This window comes from Lissotriton helveticus, chromosome 3_1, assembly GCF_964261635.1.
Source record: "Lissotriton helveticus chromosome 3_1, aLisHel1.1, whole genome shotgun sequence".
Classification (NCBI taxonomy): Eukaryota; Metazoa; Chordata; class Amphibia; order Caudata; family Salamandridae; genus Lissotriton; species Lissotriton helveticus.
The window spans coordinates 1,538,690,813-1,538,717,429 of record NC_136061.1 but is presented as its reverse complement, the minus strand read 5'-3'; the positions used below and the strand labels follow the sequence as shown (position 1 = coordinate 1,538,717,429).

The 26,617-nt window shown below is 44.3% G+C and overlaps 1 protein-coding gene across 1 annotated transcript in view; it reads left to right on the top strand.

Annotated features, from left to right (window-relative positions):
* The window catches only part of TMEM25 (transmembrane protein 25), a 122,405-nt gene that overhangs the window by 73,233 nt on the left and 22,555 nt on the right, over positions 1–26,617 (top strand). Inside the window, exons 2-3 of the mRNA XM_078682241.1 lie at positions 4,597–4,715; positions 6,145–6,456. Coding sequence (XP_078538367.1) covers positions 4,634–4,715; positions 6,145–6,456 — 394 coding nt within the window. The 5' untranslated portion in view covers positions 4,597–4,633. The remainder of the gene's footprint in view (positions 1–4,596; positions 4,716–6,144; positions 6,457–26,617) is intronic.

Genomic DNA, 26,617 nt, shown 5'->3' with positions numbered 1-26,617 from the left:
TAAACGCCATTTTTCCTTTTTTGCAACTTCTGCACACGACACTTAGTTGTTGCTTTAGCTTTCCACCTAGTAGTTCATCGTGGTTTACATGAGAATAATATGTTATTGGTCTACTATCTGCTTTACTTGTTAAACTATATCTGTACAGCGAGTGCTAAAGTTTCAAGAACAACACGATACAGAATTGTTATGAGGTCTGATCTCCACGACTTCATACTCATAACATAAGTGCAACTTCTGCCAATTCTGGGCATGAGGCGGGTTTTATATTGCTTTGCCGAACACACATACACAACAGTTGATGCGGTTCACATGAAGAGAGAGCTGGTGTATGCTGATGTGATTCCTTCAAATCTAAGACACTAAAGTATGGGCACGCCCTAAACCAACACAAAGAGACCTTCTTAGCAAATAATATAATATGTGTATTAGGGAGGGTGAGATATAAGCAGCCGCGGGCCGTGGAGGGAGTTACGATGGGGCAGGGAGGCGGGGAGGGGGAGAAGCAGGGTGGAGCCCTCTCTACCTTGCCCCTCCCCCTCCCCGCCTCCCTGCCCCACCGTAACTCCCTCCACGGCCCGCGGCTGCTTATAAGTGTTGCTAACTCTTATTCATTTACAGCATGTTAACATACTGTCACCATTCGCTTTTTATGTACTAGTAACTATGCTGGTAATTTTGCTACTGATAATATGTGTACTTGTATTCTCCACCCTGCTTCTCCCCCTCCCCGCCTCCCTGCCTCACCGTAACTCCCTCCACGGCCCGCGGCTGCTTATAAGTGTTGCTAACTCTTATTCATTTACAGCATGTTAACATACTATCACCATTCACTTTTTATGTACTAGTAACTATGCTGGTAATTTTGCTACTGATAATATGTGTACTTTTATTATCTAAGGTACTACGCCTGAGAAGACGGCATTAGTAAATAAACATTTCAAATACACATCTGTTCTTCTTAACTCCATGTTCTGGTTTCTAAGAAATCTATAACGACCGACTGTTCATGAGTTCCACGTATCCTGAGGTACTATAAGTTCATATTCTGGATTGTCTAAACATTGAGAGTTTGTTATATCCAATGTGACACTGTACCTAGCTTGCTAAGGAGTTTTTGATTACTAACGTGAGTTTTGGGACACCCTAATTCGCCGAGGTTCCAATCCTCTGTCCACAGTTCTGTGTGAGAACAGAAACCCTGCGACAGGGGCACCCCCGACCCTTGCTGGAGCTTCATCACACTTGCGATACAACTCCAACAATGCATTCGCCGAGGTTCCAATCCTCTGTCCACAGTTCTGTGTGAGAACAGAAACCCTGCGACAGGGGCACCCCCGACCCTTGCTGGAGCTTCATCACACTTGCGATACAACTCCAGCAATGCGCCACCTTTACGGCACAGATACATCACGCATCTGTGCTGTTTTTGCCCCATGATGCGCCGCATTGTAAATGCAGCACACCATAGGTGACGGAACAGCGGCACAGAATGACTAACACATCCCTGGTGATGCGCCAGTCATCATAAATGTATCCCTATGCTTCTTATCTTGTTAGAGATGAACCGCCATATGTATCATCAAAGTTTTTTGCATTTCCTAAATAGCGAACTTTAAGGAATAAATAGCGATTCTTTACCATTCCTAGTTTGCGATGAGCTATTTGCTAATTAGCCGAATGTAGCCCAATGAAGCCCAATGTAGCCCAATGTAGCCCAAAGATGGCCGCCAGACACACAAAAAAACAAATGTAGCCCAAATATCAGCCAGATGTAGCCCAACTATAGCCCAGTGACAGAATGACCAATCAGCTTCGCAAACCTCCGTTACGCGAAGCGGAGCGCTGTTACAGATATATATCTTTTTTTGAACGTTAATTTCTCAAAATCCACTGGAGCACATATATTGAGACCTAGCAAAGGCACATCGGGCTACCAGTCCCTAATATTTTGCCAAGTTTCGTGCAAATCCATTCAGCCGTTCGATTATTATTATTATTATTTTTTTTTGCCCCGCGGGGCCCTTTTAAAACCTCCACATCAAACCTAGGGGGTCAGCGAGGATCTACTATGCCCCCTTATAGTTATTTCCCCCTTTGTTTTGACCTCCTCTTGTCTCTCGATCCTACCGAGAGACAAGATGGCGGCCGCTACGGACTGTTTGGAATGTTGACAGACGCCGGAGAACCAATCAGCTTCGCTTCACAAAGCTCCGTTGCGCGAAAAGTCCGCGAACCAGAGCGCTGCCCGGTCCGCTGTTACAGATATATATCTTTTTTTAAACGTTAATTTCTCAAAATCCACTGGAGCACATATATTGAGACCTACAAAAGGCACATCGGGCTACCAGTCCCTACAATTTTGCCAAGTTTCGTGCAAATCCATTCAGCCGTTCGGGCTAAAAGTGAGGCCAACCGCCCTATGGAAATTAACATGGGAAAAACGCGTTTTGGGACCCCCCTTTTTTCTCGGCCCCCCCTTGACGAACCCCCCCAAAATTTTCAGGGGCTGCTCAGAAACAAAATGTGCCATTTTCCTGAAAATTTCAGCCAATTCCGTCCACAAACGCCAAAGTTATTAGACATAGAATTTTCAAAAAACCCATAGAGAAAAAATCCTAACTATATATACCTACTGGCGACCGCCAGTAGGTAATATATATATATATATATATATATATATATATATATATATATGAATATTTGTGTGTGTTTATATGTGTGTGTTATACATACACCCCATCGGAATACATCTTAATTATGTGACAACACAACTTGATGTGTTGAAAATAAACAAAAACACAAACGTAAGGAGTATTGGCAGCCTACACAGTTATTGAATACTAGCAAAATGTGTACCATTTACGGAAATAACAAATTGTTATTTTTAAAAATGTATTACTGTTAATGCCACCATACGTTTTTCAATCTTTAAAAACGCAGCCACTTCTTTTGATCCTATAACAAACACCTTGGAACTACTTTCGTTTTTTTCTTTTCTGGAATGAGTCACTTTAACACATTTTGCTTTAAGTGTTCGTAGGTCTTGAAGAAGACCAATAAATATTCTTTTATCCTATCATGCATGCTGAACAGTGTAGTAAACGTTGTCTTATGAAGTTGTCGAAAAACGAAGCCATGTTTTAGCACTTGTGCATTTTAAAGCATACACAGTTACTTAATGTGTCAATATGAGCTATGTTAAAGAGTTTCTGTCTTCTGAAATTTGAGCAAAATCCATCACAACACCCCTTTTTCGTGACATTCCCCTTTCGCTGTGTGTGACTCATCAATACACAAATTATTAATTGCATTGACTCATAAAGCTGTAGACATATCAATTTACACACATTTAGTTCTAAATCATTTCTAAAAATATATTTACATTTTAATAAAAACAATATATTTTTATAATCTGTGCAGCTTGAATTCTACTCAGGCTTCTATGAAAGAAAACGTGCCATTTGTTTTGCTATGGTATCGTTATACCTGACTAGCTAAATAGATATATTCAGACTCTAAACCAAATTTCGTTTCAGTCAAGGGGCTACAGAAACTGCCACTCTCAATTTTATTTCACACACAAAATCATGTTATTCTCCTGGGTTCAGTTGAAGCCGTATATATAGCTTGTGAAGTTTCTGATTTGTAGCCTCTGGAAGGAACTCTCGTGCGCTCACCGACGACCATAATCAATAAAATACCTAATTCCTACGGACTATGGATCTGAGGAGTCTATAAACACACGACCACAACTCACTGTGTGTACTAAAATCCAATATGAAGGAAACGCGAGCCCAGCAGTGCTCTTTATACGTATGTGTACACTACAACGTGCATCATTTGTAACATATCACTAACATTGTGAGGTGTGTGCTTGTGTGTGTTTGTTTATGTGGTGTGTCCACTCATTCCGTCTTTCTGCAAATCACTGCTGTTTTCTAAGCCTTCCTATGTGTGTGCCATTGTAATAATATGCATTTTGTTATTATGTTGTGTTTTTCCCTAACTTATTTTAATGTAGCTGTCTGTGTTTTTATGTTACGAGTTTGGGTATCATGCATTTTGTTTTGGTACCCCCTTATTATCCGGGGATAGCGATGTTATCGACTGAGGCACAGAGTGTTGGAAAGTGGAGGGCAAGCGGTCTAAGGCATCTTCCATTTTCGTTTGTGTCCTTAGTAGCAAGGCACACTCTAAGTTCACATTAGTATTCATACATTTCTTCTCCATAACAAGGTCAATAGAGGAACCTGTCAAGCCTTTGATAAAAGGTGTTGTTGGGACAGGGAAAGTCTGCACCAAGGTGCCTCTCGTCACAGAAAATGACCCTCAAGAGTGTCTGTCTCTCTCCTCCTCCCCTCTCTCTCTCTCTCTCTCTCTCTCTCTCTCTCTCTCGCTCTCTCTCTCTCTCTCTCTCTCTCTCTCTCTCTCTCTCTCTCTCTCCATCTCCCTCTCACTCACACACACACCTCTGCTTAGATATGTAGATTCAGCTCACCTTCACAGGAGAGCTTAAACACATCTGATTTGTAGCATGAAATGTTATACCTGGTTTTCTTTTCCAGTGTCTTCTCCATTTGATTTTGTTTACAGACCCAAAAGCTGTTTGCAGACCTGTGAAACCATCAGTATGAACTGCTCGAGGCGTGGGTGCCGGGCCGGCATCTCACAGGCTCTGCTGGTGTTGCACCTTAAGGCTCTGCTTCAATCAGGTGAGGGATGCTATTAAACCGAAAAGATGTCAAGACCTTAGATACTGCTATAACTTAGCTGAATGGGCTCTTACTCAGTAGCTGGAGCCTCTGTTCTGTCAAAATGTACTCACCCAGTGGTACAATCGCGTAATCATGGAAGAGATGTATCAGTCCCACTCGTTGGAATGTACCCTCTTGACTTTGTTGTACATGAGCAGAGGACAATGAATTATATACATTTTAAGGGTCCTGACATGGCGTTTGAGGAGTACAAGGTGAGATGATCCGAGTCTTAAGCATTCCTCTACTTTAGGCATACTTAGTTAACATCAGGGTCCTATGATAGTGCGGGGTAGTGAGGTGGTGTATATAACACTACCGTAGATTAGGGGTCTGGAGGGATGATAGATTATAGACTAATAGGTGTGCGTTCCCTCATGCAAACTAAATACAAAATTAGAACCCCCAAATTCTTGGACATGTGTATGTAAGCAAATGTGTAGTGCCTCTCTCAAACGTGATGCTACAAGCGTGAAGTGACTGTAGGATAGCTATCCTACAGTTGAGGATACCTGGGTATGATCTGACAGAGAAAATGAAAAGCAGGAATACCGGTTTTGTATAAAACATTTCTTTATTATTATATATTTTTCACATAATTGCAGCAGCATTAGCACGTAGTAAATCTGGTCCTGAAGAAAGCCGCTGATACTTTGGTGTAGATCATCAGGCTGAAACATGTTGACCATCAAGTGACAGTGGTTCTATATCCATACCACTGTGCTGTTCTTTTTAATCCTGTCAAGTTGAACACATTAATAAAGTTATTTAGTGATTCTACTTAGGCAGTTTTAATCTCACCTACCCACTCCTTCACACAGCGCTGCATTCCTTACTACACCCATCATCTCACATATGGGATTATCATCCTGTCCCTTACCTGAAAAAACATCTCTGAGCTCCTTCTTTAAACACCGAAGTAGTAGCTCCCAGTGGTGACTAGGTTTTCCACACTGGTAAGGAGGACCCATATGATGAAGCATGTCACCCTCGGGTGAGTGAGGGTTCTTATCCTTAAGGGATGTCTCCCCCAGTCACTTCACGCTTGTAGCATCACGTTTGAGAGAGGCACTACACATTTGCTTACATACACATGTCCAAGACTTTAGGTGTTCTGCTTTTGTATTTAGTACTGAGGTGGTGCCCATGTCTGTACATCCTTGGAGACCCCTCAAATCCTGTTTCCTAACATAGTGCTGGGGTATCTAGATGATTCCCATGGTTGTACCTATAAGGAAGTACTGAGGTGGTTCCCATAGTTGTTCTTCTAAAGAGGTACAAAGGTGGCCCCTTTGCTTTACCCCCATGGATACCCCAGCCATTTTGTTCCCTTCAAGTTCTGTAATTTGCTCCTCCTTCCTCTAATGTTCTTTTCTGTTTCTTGCAGGTTTAGGGGAGCCTGAACCACAGATTAATGGGCAGTCCTCATCGGTTAGCATCTCACAGGAGAATGAGAGTCGTGAATTCACATGTCAGACCGAGGGCTGGCGTCCAGTGCCGCTCCTCACCTGGTACCTCAATGGCAAGAAGCAGGAGGTAAACAGCTCCACGGTGCTGTCAACCTCAGCTGAATTGTTTGAGCAGAGCGCCAGTACTTTCACCGTGACCGCTCGAAAGATTGACCAGGAGCTCAACTGCACTATCACTGACCCAACGTCTGGCAGGGCGGGCAACGCTTCGGTCCTACTCAACGTGCAGTGTGAGTACTTGCCTTGATTGGAGGTGAGGGTATGAACTGTTCTTGATGGAGCAATACTTTGTAGCTGTGATAAAATATTCTAATCAACTTTGACTTCAAAAATGCCATTCCACAGTTGGAATAATATTTAAGAGTATAATTTCAATGATTAATATTAACAGAAAGTAAGCACAATCTCAAGTGTCAGGAGAAAAGAGTGAATTCGACACCCTGCTTCAGTGTCTTTGTCTTAATCGTGTACATAGATTGGGCCAGGGCTGATGACCTAATCAGTGATGTCAATTATGGCATAAATGATGGCATCAGAAAAACAGCAGTAACATAGATTGAAGTAGGACGTTCTGTGCAGTACCATATTCCAAACTACAAATATTTAAGAATGCTGTGTGTGATGTCATTTTTAAAATAAATATTTTATTGCCATTTATTCAACAATACAAACATATATATAATAAGACCTCAACATTCAGCTGAAATGCAAAGAAATCATGCAGCTGAACAAGTCTTTCCAGAAAAGGTAACACACATTTATAGGACTATCTCTGAGAACCACCCCTTTTTTTGCATCTTAGTCTGATTGATACTGTTCCTGCCATGGATAACAGATCTCAGAACATATATTTTTTAACCTAGTTTTCATTTTTTCATTACCGCGCGCTTTGAATCTACCACTGCTTGATGGTATGTCCGGGTACACTTTGCTTAGACCGAGTGGAGTGTAATATAATCTAAGGAGAAATCTGAGATGTATTAGTCTATGTCTGCCATTAAGGAATTTTCTTTGGGTCTGTAAACAGCAAAATGCTGGTATTTGGTAATCGGGGATCCTAGGTCTTTCTCCCATTTTTCTCTTTTGTACAAAACTGTGGTGTATAATTGTGTTACTAATTTTGTCATTGATGAAGCTGTGATTATCAGTGATAGCAAATAGCACTATTCTGGCTCTTGGAGAACCATAGGGTATGTCTCCATCATCGTGTTTCATAGCCTTTAGTAAAAGAATAGGTCTAGAGGAGAGCTGGTGGGCTTTCCCCGATATTTGTGTATTGTCATAAAGCTGTTCTGCTCATATAGGTCGCCAATTTTATACAGTTCCTTTTTATTCAATTATGCTATAACTTTGGGTTCTTCAGATAAAGGCATCGGTTGGTTATTCCACACGGTTACTTCTGGATAGTATATATTATAGATACTACAGGCTTTAGCCAGTCTATACTAATCATGTGCACTGAGCTGTAATTATTTTGGTACAAGGTCTCTGGGATTAGCCAACTGTAATTGTCTGTAGTAATTTAGGATATACCTTGTCTCTTGATATCGGTCTATGTGTGGGGGAGGGGGGCGTTATTTTCCAAATGAAGCCAGGGATATGCATGTTGGGCCTACAATATATGAGAGATTTTTACAGTGCACTTCCCAAACTGAATTGTTTCAAGCTGCTCTCAAATGTGATGCTCTCAGAAAAGGAGACAGAGGGGAAAAAATAATTGTCCAGGATCACACAGTTTGGTCAAGCTGGGAAGCTGTGATTGAAACAGGGTCTCTGGGTCAGGGCCCATCAACTAGTTTTTGTCCTTGGTCCAACAAAAACCTCTAACTGTCCAGGACATGTTATGCAAGGGCATTCAAATTATTCATTGTTTTCATAAGATGGAACAACACCAGTGGAGACACCACTCTACATAGAAAAGCTACAGCTTAAGCAGAATAACCTCTATGAAAAAGGTTTGAGTGGACCTGCTCCAGGTGTTGTCCCATCCCAGGCTGCAAAAGTTCAAAATGTTGAGAGCCACCAGTGCCTTTTAAATGTTAAAACTGGAATGTTCTTATAATATGCATTGATTAAAAACAGAGCTTAGCTTTCGTCTGTCAGTATTTAATAACCAGTTATGTGGCAGAAAATAGAAAGCAGAGTTACATCTCAGGCATGTATTGGATGCAGTGATTAGTTTCTATGCTGAAATGGGGGAGTGTGAAGACCACCTTCTTGAACGGATGGCTGTAGAGTATTTCGTTTTGTACGAGGTTTCTTACAAGTTATGCAGCATTTGGTCTATCTCGTGAAAAAATGTAAACTGGACTTTGATTAATACATTTGAAAAAATAAAAAGCAGGAGAATCATAATTGTTATCACCGCTACTCTCCCTTTATAGAGAGTGGTAGAGTCTGCCACTGATTTAGAAGCCTTCTGGCTTTCAAAAGCGTTGGTTCATAGTTGAATCGATATAGCTGTGAAAGATCGTGTGACACGTATATCCCTAAGTATCTAATTGAGCCAGTCCTGCCGACTTGATTACGCATATCAGATGGAAGGATTTGGTCTGACCAGTTGAACAGCAGAACCTCAGATTTGGAATGATTGACTTTATAATCCCCCTAGATCCGAAAAGTTTTTGATTTTTTTTAAACACTTCCGCAACATTTTGTGTGTCAGCTGCCAAAAATAAGATTAGGTTATCTGCGAAAAGATTACGTTTACAGGGGTGCCTTGATTTGTGAATCTTGTTGTAGCAGAGATGCTAATGGTTCTATATATAATGCAAAGAGGACTGGTGACATAGGGGACCCTTAAGAGTGCCTCGTCTGATTTGTAGTTGCCCTGCAATATGAGTTAATTACGATCCTAGCTTCAGCTTTATTATATACATTCTGCAAAACATTTACAAACTGCAAAGGAAAAAGACATTTTAAAAGAATAGCAAACAAGATTTTCCATTGAACTAAATCAAAGGCTTTTTCAGCATCGATGATGATGATTGCTGATTTTATCTTTTTATTGGTGCAATAGTTGATTGCCTGTATTAGAAAGTTAGTGTTAGTTGCCATTGTCCTCCCTAGCAGAAAGCCTGACTGGTCTCTATGAACCACTTCTTGGGCAGAGGCGGTTAATCTGACTGCCATAATCTTCGCAAACAATTTATTATCGGGCATCCTTCTAGAATTGCATTGAATAGCTGTGCTAAAATGTCTACGAGTTGGGACATAAATACCTTACAAAATTCAGTTGAGAATCCATCGCAGCCACATGCTTAGCCATTTGGTGAACCTTTAATGGCCCCTTGAATTTCATCAATTGTAATAGGGACTACTAAATGATGTTGTTGATCTGCATTAAGTTTTAGTATGTCTATTGAGTTGAGAAACTCCTCTATGGAGGTCGAAGAAGGCCGAGATGGACTCATATATAATTTCTTATAATGGCAGAGAGAAACTGCATCAATATGTGCCACTTGGTCGGCTAATTGATTTCTATTTTTATTGTAGATGGATTTGATAGTTGCTTCCCTTTTTCATTGGCCAAGCCAGAAGCTTTCCAGCATGCTCACTTTCTTTGTAGAATTTTTGAAAGCACGTGTTCTGATTCACAATTGTCTGAGAAGTATGATAATCTTTTAGGTCCTGTCTAGCTTTTTCTAGTCTAATTTTAGTTGCTTGAGAATAATCAGTTATGCGTCTCGAGTTGCTTGATCTAATTCGCACTGTAAGGTCCTAACAGTAATTTTCTTTAGCTTTGATAAGTTAGCTTTATGTGATAATATCTCTCCCCTATATGAGCTTTGCAAGCTTGCCAGATAGAGAAATATGAAGCAAACCCCTTATTTATTTCCAAATTCCTTAATTTTAACCCCCATATTAGAGACCCAGTCTTCTTCCGTTAATAAAGACCTATTTAAAGTCCAACGAGGATATTCCTGCCTAGTGAAATGGATCTTGATTTCTAAGACCGGAACCAAATGGTCAGAGACTGGATTTGGAAGAATATAAACCTTGCCCCGCTCCCATTGATGAGAGATTAGAAAAAAGTCAATCCTAAAGGCCGAGTTGAAAACAGGTGTAATCACGTAGCTGTGGATGTTGGGCTTGTCAAGGGTGGATTAAGGCAAAGTGTTGAATCAAAGTGAGACACCTGGCAGCTCTATGCTTATTTTGAGCTCTATTCTTACTTGAAGAGTCTAAGTTTAAATTATGCAAAAAGTGTGTCATCGCCTATTGGACAGTAGAAGCTGACTATCTGTAAAATCTGTTTCCCTACCTTCCAGTTTACTATAATCCACCTAGCACTCTAATGATCTGCACAGCTCCCCCTGGGAATGACATGTGAACAGAATTGCGACCCCCCCTAATTGCTGCCCCTGCTGTTGCAAAAAAAGCTTGAGAGATATAGCTAGGTAGCCTAGGAGGGGCAGACTCTTTTTTCAAATGTGTTTCCTGCAGTAAAATAATCGGTATTTGGGCCGATACCAACCAATGGAGTGTAGATTTGAATTTAGTCTGATTATTGGCTTCATTAATATTGCACAAAGCTATCCGAATCACATGATTATCTGGCATACTGCTACGAAGTAAAACCTACATATTTGCACCTTTTTCCCTCTTTCTCCGATCTCCTTCTTCTCCCCCTTCCTTCCTTCCCTTCCATCTTGTTCCATCTTGTTGCCTCTTGAAATACAAATGGTGAGGGCAGATTAAGGTTTGTCGTAACTTTCTTAGAATCTTGACTGGCAAATTTTCAACTTTTATTGACTGCAATTTTTCTCTTTTGATCCAAATCCCCATGCCCTTCCAGCCTCTCCACTCCCCCCTCTAGGGCCCCTACCCGTCATGGGCCCAGTGGTCAGCCCTCTCACCCCTTACCCCCCTTTTTTCTTTTCCCTTGTCTGAGTACCATGGCTAATTACCATGAGGAGCAGCCTAATGGCCTAATTTTATTTAAGGATAGTTTGCCTTATTAAAAGAGTGGAGTTTTTCATCTTGACCCCTCCTTCCCCATCCCCTCTTGAAGATCCCCTAGACTGAAGTTTCCATCGAGAGCACTGCTGCACCTTACCCTCCTCCCTCTTTGACTATACGCAAAAATTCCCTTGCGCGATCTACTGCCAAAAATACATGTGAACGTCCTTTTAAAAACACTCTCAATTTGGATTGGTGCATAATTCCAGCTGGTGCCCCATATTGTTTAAATTCATTGATCAGTCCAACAAATTCTCTGTGCCTTCGTGCTGCTAGCATCGACATATCTGAAAAAATTCAAAAAGAGTAATTCGCAGCTATGGTAAAAGATTGTTTCGAGATTTCCTGCGATAGAATCTGTTCTTTTATCCTCACATCTCTAAAATTAGCCCCCATTGATCCAGGGTACTTGGCATTCGTTGGCCGGGTTGATGGTACTCGATGTGCCCCCACAATGGGGAGGTCTCCTTCCGCTGACTTTTCCAGTGATATATGTTTATGGATCAGGTCCGCATCAACTTTGTTACAGATGAGCCAGCTTTTGATCCTCAGGTATTCCAACAAAATGTAGATTGGCACGTCAAGCTCTATTTTCGAATTCATTGATTATAAACTCGAGGTCTTTAAGTTTGATTTGCACTTTTTGTAGTGTGTTTTCTTGATTGTTGGAAGAGTCTTCTAGAGTAGAGACCTTCAGTTCTACCTGAGACATTCGAAAGGCTAGTTGTAGGATATTCTCATTGATCTGCTCAAGTTGTTCATTGGTTTTCTTAAGAGCTATCTCTTGTGAAATCTTCATCCCTCGTAGCTTGCTTAGGATTTGACTCAGGGACTTCACAATTGGACAAGGCGATGGAGAATTGAGGGAGGAGGATGACCTCTAGTCCATTTTGAATTACATCGTTGAGTCCCAGAGGCTCCATTGTATGGGCTGGCAACTAGGTGGTCATTAGACCATTAATGGGCTTTGAGTGGCTTTCCTCCTGAATCTCTTGGGTGAAAGCCTGTGAGAATAGCTGATATGCTTGTTTCCCTTTTTCCGCATTTGGGGGTACAGGTAAGAGGTTTTTGCTGGTAGATGAAAGCCCAGTAGCTACCCTAGAAAAAGCCCAGTAGCTACCCTAGAGGTCGTAGAAAAAAGGGTTTTGAAGCTTAAACTGGATTCCAATCTGCTCCTTGCTTCTTGAGAAAGATTATGCCAAAATCTCTCGGGTGAGTGGGGCTGTTGATCAGGAAAAAAAGAAAAGAAAAAAAGATTTGGTTCTATGTTCTAACACTGTTTTTGTTGATCATTCTGTGCACTGTACTGCCTTTATTCACATTTAAAATGAATCTATTGAACTGAATATATTTGACATGTTAAAATGTTTTGTCATTAATTTTTCAAAGTGAAAATAACAAACACACATGGAATTGCCATGGCAGGGATGGCATGGCCTTGATAGGGAGAAGTAAGCCCCCATAAACACCTGGTTCCATGTGCCAATGCGCTTGCTGCACTCTTGATAGCTACGTCTCTTGCCACATAAGCCATTTGACGCAGTCAGAGTCAGAGTGTTATTTTCAGCACCACTTCACATGAATGGGGATTTGTGGGTAGAAGCCAGGCAGGTCTCAGCCCAATCAATACCCAATCTGCATCAATACCTGGCCCAGATCCAAGCCTGGTCAGCATCCGTGTCCTGACAGATCTCTTCCACTGGGTGTCTTTGTTGGCAGGAGCCGCTTTTGAGACCACATAGATTGATGCTGATTGACATCTTTCAATGGATCTTCAGCTGAAACAAGGGGATATGTGTGCTGCTCAGAAGCAGGGGGGAGCGTGGGAGGGAAATGATCCCGGAAGACAATCCACAAAGAGCAGGATCCATACAGAATGTAGGATGTATGTTGGGTGTGGTGATGGAGGCTCTGTGGGTCTGGTCTCTACGAGAGGGCAAGATGAGGTGCCGGGCTTATGATTAGACTAGCCAAATCCTGCTGTTGAACAAGGCAAAACTCATGAAGTAAGAACAGGGACAAGGAAGACGGGCAAAGTGGTATTTGTTAGCTACTGTGGCGTTTAATTTTGTATTTAATGCCCCTGCCAGTTTATGTAGATTGGTTACATTATGAAGTCAGGCTTTCACAGTGTGAGCCCGAATTAGTATAGGTGTTTATCATGTTAGAGCAGTTTTGATTTAGATTAGCCAGGAAGTCTTGGGGATGTCTGATTCACAATTACACAACAAACCACATGCCAGTACTGATTTTAGTTGGTTGTTATTTCATTAGAGCACACATGACACTTAGGGGCTGATTCTGATACGGGTTGGAAATGCTTCCCGACCGAATCGGGTTGGAAATGGTTTCCGACCCACTCGGAATCTGGGTCGCCGCACAGCCTATTCATCTTGTCCTGGAATGTAAATGGATATAAAAGAATAGCGATTGAGGAAGGGTTTAAAAATATCCTTGAGAAGTCCGACATTGTATGTCTGCAGGAGACGTGGCTGTGCGATGATACCCTAGTTACCGAAGGCTTTGCCCACCATGTAAGACCGGCAAAAAAAAAACAAATAGGTAGGCCATCAGGTGGCCAGATGACTTTAGTATCAACAAGAATAGTGAAAGATCTACAATCCCTTCAACTTAGATGCAGCTGGGCATTAGGCAGTAAAATACTGTTAACAAATAATAATGCGGGTGGTGGAGGTATCTGCATTATAAATGCGTACATTCAGAAAGGGAAAATAAAGGAGTACAAAGTGGAGTTGGAATGCCCAAAGAAGGAGTTGGAGGGAATATATGAGTTATACCCTAAAGATGTGTTCTTAATATTGGGTGATTTTAACCAGAGACTAAATCCCCAAAAAATAGACGCATGGCAGAGTGACGTGCTACAAGCTCATAGTATAGAACTTGCGAAATTCCCCCATTGCGTTATCTCCACCCAAGACGTAAAGCTTGGGCAGTTGCTGGGAGCCATGGGCCTGATTTGTATTAACGGAAGGAAAGAACCAGATCGGCCCGCTAAATGTACCTTTAAAATAGGGCAGCAACTGTGCCCTATAGATTATGTATTTATCCATGTATGGTGCTTCCATCTAATAAAACACTTTGAAGTACTTGAGCTACAGGGTAGCAACCATTTTCCATTGTCAATAGAATTAGAGGTAAACAGGGTACCCCCAAGACAGAGAGTGTTACAAATGGATGTTGAATACCCAAAGCGGCTTATGACACGGATTAGTGAAGAACATTTAGAGAAACTGAGAGCTCTCCAGTTAGTAGTTGGGCTAGAAATCCCCCTACCAGGGGAGGCCTTACCCTGGTAAACTTAACTCGAGCTGCCGGCCCAGACAACCTACCAGCAATTATTATAAAAACTAATCCCGACTGGTGGGGGGAGTTCTTTTCTAATATGTTTCAAGGGATACTAAAGACAGGATTAATACCAGAAAGTTGGAAAGGGGCTATTGTTAGACCGATACACAAAAAAGGTGATGTAAATTCCCCCAAAAATTACCGCCTAATAAATCTCCTCGATATTGGGGAAAAGGTATTCTCCAAAGTAATCCAAGGCCTGCTAAAGGATTGGGCAGAGGATAACCAGATAGTACCCCCAGAACAAGGGGGGTTCAAAGAAGGGCACTCGATGGTGGACCACTGTTTTTCTCTTTGGGCCATCATGCAGAAATCGATAGAACAGAGGGGTAATTTATTCTGCTGTTTTGTGGACTTCCGCGCGGCTTTTGACCTTGTGAGCAGGGAACAGCTATGGTCAACTCTGGAAGGATACAATATACATGGAGACCTACTGGCGATTATAAAAGCCTTACACACGGAAAACTGGGCCCAGATAATCCTGGACGAGGAGGGTGGACCATCTGGGAGGATCCAGATCGGAAATGGCTTGAGGCAGGGGTGCGTACTTGCCCTTCTGCTTTTTTCCCTGTTTTTGGCCGACTTACCAGCAAAATTAAGAGAAGTAAAAGGGGCTAGCCCAAAAGTGGGTGGCAATCATGTCTCGTGTCTACTATATGCAGACGATCTAGTGATTATGGACCTGACGCAGATAGGTCTCCAGAGAAAACTAAACATGTTCAATGAATATTGCCTAAATAAAAAGCTAATAGTGAACATGGAGAAGACCAAAATGTTATGCTTCGGTAAAAATAAATCCCGGTTCCCTTGGTGTCTAGGCACAAATCTGCTTGAGAGGGTGAATGAATATAGCTACCTAGGAATCTGGTTTATGAGTAACCTTAAATGGTATACCCATCTGGAGGCACTTAAAATGAGGGCATCTGCCTCGGTGAAGGGACTAAAAAGATTTAACAGTGCTTATGGAGAAAATTCAGATAGGCCGGTCATAAAAGCCTATTTAGCAATGGTCCCCCCCCCCCCCCCCCCCCCCCCCCCCCCCCCCCCAATTGTTGTACGGGGCAGAAGTGCTTTATTTAAGTGAGAAAAAAGGCTGGGATAAAGAAGAAGGAAATATCTTTAAAAACTTATTCTCACTGGCAAAATCCTCTATGGTACAAGCTGCAAGACTTGAGTTGGGAATTGAATTACCTCTTGGGCGGTAACTGCCTGTATGGCACTAATTCGCTTTTGGCAGCACCTAGGGTCTGAAGAGCACCACAAAATTCCCCAGTGGTGTACAAGTGAAATTGTCACTAGTGAGCTGTCCAGGGCAAAACAGACAAGAGCCGCACTAAGGGAAGCATATGGAGAGTTGGGTTTAAAATTATGTCCGCAACTAAGTTACCCAAGCATAGCTAAGAAAGAATTAAGAACACTGGGAGCTGAGACTTCCCGCACAAATGATTGAGAGAGTACCTCTTGCGGAAAGTTTCTGTGTCGCATATGACTCTGGCTTGGGAATCTAAGAAACAGTGCCCCTATTTAGATAGATTGCTGAGCTTGCACTTAAGACGGGAGGTACTAAAAGTGCGAATGGGGATAAACTCCTGCTACGGGAATATTGAGATTAAAATTTTTATGTTGAATAGTAATGGTACCTGTACTTGTGCGTTAGGTAATCATTGCGATATTGTGCACATTTTATTAGATTGTACGAAGTTTTTAGATTCTCGGAAAGAGATTTTATGTCCAATATTTAAAAAATATATGATCAGAAATAGGATGCAAGCTGTTAGCCTTCTAGCTGAAATGACGAACCTAGACATTGCTAGTGCTATTGGGAAATTTATGAATAAGGTCAGGGTGTTCCTCATGTGTACAGAATAAAAATATTTTTGGAAGGATCGGGAGGGAGATGAAAGAACTGCCCGACCAAACTACTCGTAGGTGGACATTTGTATCTTGTATGAAGGAAATGTGTATTTTATGATATGTATTTATACCATGTTTTAATAGGATCCTGGCTATATTTAATAGTATTTTATGTATAGGGTACACTTTTATGGTTGTAACTAACCAAATAAAGTTTTCTTACTGACTGACACTCGGATCGGGAGAGTCCGACCGACCAAGTACGATGCATCCGGATGCTTCCAGATACGATTTGGTTGGACTCCCGTTGACTTCAATGGGAGCACATGTTCCTAACCGCATCATAATTGGGCACTGGGTCACTCCCGATGCTATTTGGAAGGAGCAAATGCCTTTAGGAGGCCTTCCTAACAGCATCAGAATCAGGCCCTGGGTGGGAATGCTTTCCAACCCGCATCAGAATCGGGCCCTTAGTGTGACCTAAAAACATCCATTTTTATTTCTTTTCTTTCATTTTTAAGAGTTCATTTTTGGAGAAAAAATCAATTGTTTGAAAATTCACATTGGTTTTCACAAGAACAACACATAAAGGGATTAGTTAACAGACCACAAACTAAGCTTAATCACAATAATACAAAAAGATTAATTAGCATGATGTAGCTAGGATGCAGATACGAAGCTTCAACACTAATCTTCTTGCACGCATCGCTGCATAGGGATCACTTAACGTGACACAGTACACATGCATTATAGCTTGACTCGACAAGCGCCATTTTGTGAGCCAGGCCGCTTCTCGTCTCACATGAAGCTCACACCGTCCATACACGAGATTCGTTCTCATGTGAAATAGTACAACTGTAGCAACCTGCTGTTTCTGCACGTTAGGCCTGTCAAGGTTATAGGTGGGGGTGGATTGGGCAAGCACATTCCCGGGGAGCGCCGTTCTGACTCTCTCGAAGTTAGCAGAAGGGAGTCACCCGCTCGACCTTGCTGTAACGAGCTGAGCTATATCTGAGGGGTTTTTGTGTTCCATATATGGTCTTTCCTTTGCACCAACCTGTACCAGCCTGTATTTTTCCATCATAGGTAACAACTTCGAAATGTAACAGTATATATGTGGTGCGCTAACAATGTGCCAGCAGTCTTCTTGGCAGACCTCGTGGGTTAGGTCGCAAGGAGCTCCTCTGGCAGAGTTTGTTTGTTATAATAAACGCTTGGGCCTCCTGCACTGCCGACTGTCTGGTTATTGGTAAATGGTACATGGACTATTGGTGAGTATAGCTCCCTTTGGGCTGTGGGATATAATTTTTGGTACTTCAATTCTACAATCACAAATTATATCGTTGGACAAGACCTGGACATTACATGGACAAAACAATTTAACAGAGTATATGAATAAGCTCAAGTTCAATGCTTCAAAACACAGAGTGAACACATTCAATAACAAAAAAATAAAAATAAGCAAATAAATAAGTGAAACAGAACAATGTGGTAGAGCCTGAACAGGTTGAGATTTCTGTGTCTGAGTTTTTCACAACCTTGTAAAGGGCAGAGACCAAGCAGTGCACTATTCAGGGCCCCCAGCGCAATTATAAACTTGTTATCATTCTTTCACAAAATTTCAAAAAAGGGGGGGTTAAGCCTGATAGTGTGTTTCTCACACTTGTTTGGTAACTTGACGGTCGATGCGTTTCGAATCCAAGTGTGATTTAAGTAGGGTTCTCCTCAGGACCTTGAACTCATAAAGAGCTGAAAAAACAAAAAGAAAAAGTGCTTATATTACTACATGCATCACACCATTTCCTCCAGCAACATCTTCCATACAAATTAAGGTTTACAAGATTAAATGATCTCCTCTGCTCAGATGAATCAAAAACCAGCTGTATTATTCCAGTCCAGATACTACAATCAAGAAAAGGAAGAAAAGAAAGAAGAAGCAAAAATCAGTCATATGTTCAAAACTGAATAGGCGGAATACTGTAGTTCACTTATTAATGTTATTAATCCAAGGGTTATACACAGACAATATTGTCCTTTTCTTAGGTCTTTACTCTGTGGCTGTGCGAATTTGGGAGTCTTTGGGCTAATAAAGGATTCCTAGGATATTTCCGGTTTCCTCACGCCGCCTCTTGATCTTTGGCGACAACCATTCTCAAAATAGAAAAAAACAAGAGAGGAAAAGAAAACAAGGCTTTAGGTTTACAGCCTTTGGAGGACACGATTTTTGTGGGTATAGGGGTGATGGGGCTTGCTACAAACACCCAAATATGCCACCACCAGCGTCACATAGATATGTTCAACGCTTTTGTTTTTCTTTTCTTTGTTTTTGTAAGTCTTGCTACATCAGGATGTTGCACTGCACTTATCACTGCGAATGCCCGCTTCCCTTCCTTTCTTTATATCTGGATCGGGATCGCGGGATGCGGTCTCGTTTAGAAAATAGGGTACGAAAACGAGTACGCACATTAGTAAGCCACGCTCCTCCTGGACCGTGGCTGGTGTTCTGTAGCGGGGGGCCACCCTCCCGCCGCGAATCGCGCTTATTATGCCCCGTGGCACGTGGCAGGAAAGACACGGACACCTGATGTGTGGTACATGCGGACTGCTGCTGCAGCTCCTCTTCCTTTATTATGTAGGCGCGCTCACGCCAGCCGGCGTGAGCGCAGGGGCGGGAACTGCTGAATGGGCCACAGCGGGGAAAGCTGGTGAGCCAACTGTTACATCCCATCTCAACTCAGTCCTTGACTCGACTACGAAAAGTCTCATTGTTCACTTACTTGGCAGGCAAAGTCTCTCAGGCGGGTGCTTGGCGGAGGGTTCTCTCTCAGAGCATACCTGGTGGCTCCCCTGCTGGCTGGGGGCGTATGGACCGGGGTGCTGAGGATGGAAGGCAGGTTGGGGTTGTCCCCGGCTACTCTGGGACTCTCCGGCACGGGGAACACTCTGGAATGTTGATCATCGGCTCTCAGGGGCTCACTCTGACGGCCTTCGGTCTCCTCAGCGTGGTTCTAGATGGCAGCAGGAGATGCAGGTTGGTCTACTTGTTTGAACCGTGAGATGTTGCGGGTCACTGTTTCTCCTGCTTTCTCAAACATCAACATTGTCCCTTGCCTGCCGATCACTGTCCAGTGCCCTTGTTCGTATCGAGTTCGGACCTTTCCTCCGGCCCTTCGGTCCCTCAGGATAACAGTGTCTCCTGGCTGGAGCGGGCGGACTGCTGCTCTCTGGGTCTGGCTGGCTTGGTTTTTGTGGTTCTCTCTCCTCCAGAGCGCCCCCTCTTCGTCGAACAGAGGGGGAGACCAGCCTGGGGCAACGGGGACACCATCTCGGCGAGTGCCGTTGAAAATTAGTGCCCAGGGTGTGCGCATTGAGCAATGTGGTGTGCTCCGATATTCTCGTAGGAAATTCTGGAGTTCTTGCTCAGGGTCACTCTGTTCCGCCAGGGCAATGCGAAGGGACTTATTTCTCGTTCTCATGAAGCGTTCAATCTCCCCATTGGCCTGGGATACCGTTTTGGTGCATGAATTTGCGGAATTCATGTCCTTGGAATGGGGATCCATTGTCACTACAGAGTTCTTTCGGACATCTGAACATTCCAAATATCTTCTCCTCGGCTGGGCCACCATGTAGGAAAGATGTTGAGCTCACCACTTCTACTATCGGATATTTGGAGTAACCGTCAATAAGGTCTAAGGTGACTCGTCCATCAGGAAAGCTTCCAAAATCCACGCTCACTTTCTCCCAGGGGCTCTGACCATGTTCTTCAGTGTGAACGGGCGCTGGTCTCTCAGTCCCGCTAGTGATTTGGCATGAAGGGCACTTGTGGACTATCTCTTCTGTCCGGGCATCCATCCCTGGGAACCAGACTTTTCCCTCATGCGGGCCTTCATCTTTTCCATTCCCTGGTGCCCTCCGGGGGCCAGTTGTGTTGCCTGCAGCTGCAGGGATGCCGGGACGACGATGCGGGACCTCTCAGGAGAAGGCCACTTTGAGTGAGGCTCAGCTCATTCCTCATCCTCCACATGTGCATCAGGCTCTCCTTTTCTGGGCTTGACCACGCATTTGCTGACTGCAAGAACTACCGCCATAGCCCTCCCTGGATGTTGTCCTGGACTTTCATCATCACCGGGTCTTCTACGGCCGCGGTGGCAATTTCTTCAATCGTCAGCGCTCGGGGACACGTCAGGGCTGCTAGCATGTCCAGGTGGGTTTTCGCGTCCTCACAGTTCTGCTCCTCTCTCTCCTCCCTGGTCGTGTCTAGGTGCCATGACAGGAAAACGGCAGGGTTCTTGGCTCCGGGCCGGTAGATCACGTCCATGTCATATTGTTGGAGCCCAATGGCCCACCTCTCAATGCGCGGTGGGTCGCGGATCCTCTGAATAGCGGGACCAGGGGTTGGTGATCCGTGACGACGGTGAATGGGTGTCCGAATATGTATAGGTGAAAGTATTGGCAGCCCCAACAGATTGCTAGGGCTTCCCTTTCAATCTGCAATTATCGTTTCTCTGTTGGCGAGAGCGCCTTGCTGGTGTAGGCTAAGGCAGCCCATCTCCCGGTCTCTTTTTCTTGTGTGAGAACTGCTCCTATACCCACGGTACTGGCGTCTAGGAGTATTTCAATTTTCTTCGCAGGGTCGAAATACACCAGAGTGGTGTGGTCAAGGAGTGCATTCTTGACCACTTGGAATGCTGTCTCTTCAGCAGTACCCCACTACCACATGGCGTCGGCTCGGGTGAGGCTTCGGAGAGGTTCCGCAAGAGTGGCTAGGTTTGGAATGAAACGGCCGCAGTACGTGGCCATTCCCAAGAAGCTGCGAACCTCCGCAACAGTGACGGTGCGGCTGCGGTCTATATAGCTTGGGACTTCCGTGGGTCGACCTGTATGCCATCTTGAGTGAATGTGTATCTGAAGAACTCAATTTTCTGTTGGAACAGCAGGCACGTTTTCTTGTGTAGAGTGACCCCGTGTTCTGATAGTCGCTTCAGCATAGTTCTCACGTGTTGGTAGTGTCATGGTTAATACACCAGGGAGCTCAATCAGGATTTCTTTGACGGCGTAGGTGGGTGCTGAAAGTGGTTATGTACCGGCTGTCTTTGGCAAGTGTTAGTTGGTGATAGGCGGCTTTCAGATCTAGCTTCGAGAACCACCTGGAACCGTTTAGATCAGCCACAATGTCATCCATAGTCGGCGTTATGTGACGCTCGTGCCGGATGGCCTTGTTTGGGAGGCGCATATCTATGCAAAGTCTGATCTTCCCGGGTTGACAGGGCTTCTCTGAGATTACCATGGGTGACACCCATGGCGTGGGCCCTGACACTTTCTCTATGACCCCTTGGTCTTCGAGTTTCTGTAGTTCCTCTTCTACCAGCAGTCAGAGGTGGAAGGGGATCCTCCTGTGCCTTAGAGCTGTGGGTGGGACAGTGGTGTCTATATGTAGCTTGATTGGAGCTCTCTTTATTTTGCCTAGCCCATTAAACAGGTCCTTGAATTGGCGCAGCAGTTCTTCCGTCTGGTCCATCTGTACTCTCCTGGCAAACATTACTAGGCCCAGATCCTCAGCTGCGTGACTGCTGAGCAGCGTGTTCACCTCCTGGTTAATTGCGTGGATGGTGATTTTGATGCTTCCTGATTGTGCTGGCACAGTCATTTTTCCTTTGAGCGACAGCAGTGAGTCGCTGCCGTATGCGAAGATTTGGGCCTTTGATGGTCTGAGCTCCGGTTTAGGTTTCAGCTTGTTGTACTGCTGGATCCCCATTATAGTCACTGACGCACCAGTATCAATCACTGCATTGACGTCAGACCCTGCGATCTGGATTGTGCAGCGAGGTTGGGGTCTCTTCCTACTCTTCAGGGCTCGGGTGAATGAGATTAGATATGTCTCCCCTCGTCTTCCGATGTGGAGTCGTCCCCTTGGTAGGATGTCTGTTCCCTTTTCTTGGTTTTGGGTTGTGACGTTAGCGAGACTTGCGACAGCTGGCGGAGCATCCTTCTTGTTGTTTTGGGCCAGTTTCCCTCCATACGCTGCGTCTTTCTACTGCACACAGATGCGAAATGGTTCACGATGCCATAGTTAGTGCATGTCTTTCCTTGTGCCGGACACGACTGTGAGGTCTCTCATCAGTGCCATGTCCATCTCTTCTGCACGCGCCTCCGACAGGTCATGTGACCGTGCTAGTACCAGGATATCATTCATCAGTATGTTCGGCTGCCTCAATATGAGGGGCGGCGAGCTCTCTGAGCCGTGCGTGAAAAGCGTCTACGGACTCGCCCTCCCGTTGCTTGGCTTGTCTGAGTTTGAAGTGTTCAAAGTCTGGGTTCATTTGGGGATCAAAGTGGGCATTTAGGGCTGTGACGGCTGCGGCATAACCATCTGTGTTCGGTAGATGCTTAAACAGAAGGTAGTTCTCTTCCCCTGAATAATGGAGTAGGAGCGAGCGTTTTACTGCCCCATCCTTTTCCAGCGTGGCGATGAAGTAATTTTCCAGGCGGCCAAGCCATGTTTGCCATCGTTGTGCGGCCATGGAAGGGTCCGCCGACTCACTGAAGGGGGGCAGGAAATCAGAGGGGGGGGTGATGCGGTACTGCTGGCGCAGGTGCTTGGGCGGTGTCATCTTGATCCCCATGTTATTTGACGTGGGCGCTGACTTGCGGCCTAGCAAGGAGGCTTGCTGCTGGCGGATGGCCTACGGGTGCGGGAGATGGCGCAGCCGCTCTAGGCGTTGTGTGGGCCTACTTGCGCCCAGGTATGAGGCACTCACTCAGGCTAGTATGGGTTACCAGGATGTCCCTGTGGTTCTCCTTGGGGACATGCCCAAATCACCCTTCTCACGCGTGGCGTCGGTGGCCAACTGGGCGGATGTGGCAGCCAGGAACAGTTGAGGAGACTGCAGATGCCTCCAGGAGACAGCTTGCTCCAGGGTCAGGGCCACAACTGAGGGCATGTGTGGTGGGCGTGCAGAGTAATGGAGGAGCCTCATGGTTGCAGTGAGGTAATGCTGCCAGCTTCACACCTTACTTAGGGAATGAGCAGGCCTTTGTTCTCCGCCCTCGTTGCCAGTGTTCTGTAGCGGGGGGCCGCCCTCCCGCCGTGAATCACGCTAATTATGCCTCGCGGTGCCCGGCAGGAAAGACACGGACACTGGGTGTGTGGTACATGCGGACTGCCGCTGCAGCTCCGCCTCCTTTATTATATAGGCGCGCTCACGCCAACCACCCTGAGCGCAGGGGCGGGGACAAATTTGACGAATTACTACAAAATGTTCCAGACCTATTCACACTCCACTGTATTCCATACAACTCCACTCCACAACACTTTACTACACTAATTGCCACTCTGACACTTTACTCCTTTATATATGCCTTCACTCCACTGTAAACACTGTACTATACTGTATGCCACTGTACAACACTCTACTCCACTCTTTGATACTCTAGTCCACTATACAACTGTATGCAACTCTTTTTATGCCACTGCACCCCACTTGATTACACTCTACTCTGACATTGCACTCTAGTCTGCTCTACTACTCCAATGTATGCTACCTCACTCTACGCCACTCAATGCCATTGTACTCTATGACATTGTATGCCAATCCACTGTACTACACTTTACAACAGCGTCCAACTGCCATCGTTCCAGAATGGAGAGCGGCCGACAGGTTGTCGGCAACTCCACCTCCCATATTACAATCCAACCACCGTAAAGGCAGTTGAAAACATGCCTTTTCCAATTGCGGCTTGTGCTGCGGCTCGGAAAAGGGCCACAGCACAAGTTGCTATTGAAAAAGGGATGTTTTTAAACATCCAGGCACCATGTGCCAGGCACCATGAGGTACAGTCTATTTTCAGCTGATGGATTATAATTGTTTTTGTATGTGCTCCTAATGCATAAAAGGTGTGTAGAGGTACTGAACATGTTACAAATTTTTGCATCGAAGATTAACCCTATGTGCATGTGAGAGTTGACAACTTGTGTCCAGTATGTTGCACACAAGGTTTTAGGCTCTGGAGAAAAAGTTTGCTACAGGGCAAATATTCTACATACAAAATACTAATGGGGAGATTTACTAAGATTTTAGACCGTGTTTGTCTCACAAAAGTGACGCAAAACGTTGCAAAATCTTTTTCTTCCAATTTACTTTCCAGTACGAAACTTGTTAAGTGCTGGAAATAACGTGAAAGTAACGCAAAGCAGTGCATAGCGCTGCTTTGCATTACTTAGGGGGTTATTCTGATGATGATTGAACGGCATCTGAAGGCTTATCAGATGCGGTTCGACTGCCATCTGCTGCTGCTGTCCAACCGATGTATTACAATGCATGCAGTGGGAGGCAGCAGGTGGAGGGACAGTCCGATGCTTTACGACAGGCTCCTTGAGCCCATCGGAAGGTTAGTAATCCCTCCAATAGTGGCAGTGCCTTCTCAGGCACCGCAGTGGGGATTACTTGCCTGCCATGAAAAGGCAGATGGAAGGTAACTTTGGGGCCCCCTAGCGGGACCCCCTTTCCTCCTGGCCCTCTGCTATAGGGTCTGGGGGACACCTATGTTGCCCCCCTAAACATCCCTGCACCATGTGGCAGGCACAGCATGGTGCCTGCCATATGGTGCAGGGATGTTTGTAAAGTTTATATTTTCTAATGCGGCTTGTGCTGCAGCCGGCAGCACAAGCCACAATGGAAAATATATACTTTGCGACCAACCTGAAGGTGGTCGCATTGTAATTAGGGCAGGGGGACCACTGACTCCTTGTCACTCGGCCCCTCTTCCGCTATGGGGCCGGTCAGACGAGAGTCCGACTGGCATCGTAATGATTCCCTTAGTGCCAAGGGGGTGTACCATGGGTGGAGCAAGGGCATTCCCATGCAACCATCCAAGGTTTCTGACACTAAACCCGATTTACTAAATAAAGTAGCCAGGGTTTATGGTTAGAAAACTGTTGCCTTTTGAAGTATGCACTTTGTGCATGTTCTGCACTGTACAGCACACATACAAAGTGGGAAATGGTTTCAGTATGTCTATCCATAGTATTTTGTACTGGAAGGGTACCCTTTCAGTACAAAACCTATGCTTGACTCACAGAGACACCCTTGCACCATGGTACAAAGGGTTCTCCGTGTCGCATGGCAGGTGATTTCAAAACCGGCGCTAGGCAAAGGGCAGGAGAGTGCCATATTTCCGTAAATTTGCCGCTCTCATCCTCTCTCCATTTCATGCAGCGCAGCATTTGGGGCTGCTGCACTGTGCTGCTTGAAAAAGTGGTAAATCTGCCCCTAAGTATTGTAAGCAGCCTGGAGTTATAAGACAGAATCTTCTCAGCATGACAATCTCTACATAGCATAGAAGACTCTGTGCACCAGGTATTAAGCTATGTAGATGGGCTTGTTTTGCTTCATTAGATGGGCTATCTGTAAAGTTTTCACCATAGTATGAAGGCTGCAGGCATTATAATCTTTAGCACATTCAGACGCTGTTTATTTTAAGGGAATAGGGCCAGATGTACAAAGCTATTTAGCATTTCTTTTAGGAATTAGCACCCATCAAAGGAGTATCACACAAGTCTTTTTCACATTAAATTCATTCCAAGGAAAGATAATATAGTGAACAGGTCCGGACTCCACTGATGATCGAAAAATGTTCTTTATTATTAGATCCAAACATTAAAATCCAAATATACAGGTAGTTTTCTTTTTAGCCAACGCGTTTCGTCTCATAATCGAGACTTCTTCAGGACTCAAACAGGTCAACGTTAGATCAAGTTTGAAATGTTACTCATAATGTGAAACATCAATGTATATCCATTTCAATTCTGCTATATTCAAACAGCAGCTGTTTGAGCGATATACAGCATGGTGACCAGCAAGAAGAATAGCGTCCGCGATTCGATGATGACGGTCCTCATCGAATCGCGGACGCTATTCTTCTTGAATTCTCGATTATGAGACAAAAACACGTTGGCTAAAAAGAAAACTACCTGTATATTTGGATTTTAATGTTTGGATCTAATAATAAAGAACATTTTTCGATCATCAGTGGCGTCCGGAACTGTTCACTATATTATCTTTCCTTGGAATGGATTTAATGTGAAAAAGACTTGTGTGATACTCCTTTGATGGGTGATAATTCCTAAAAAAAAATCGTTTTGTATTTTGGGCATTGGCTCAATAGGGAGTAAATAGGGTTGTACTCCCTGGTTTTGTGCACCATCCCTAT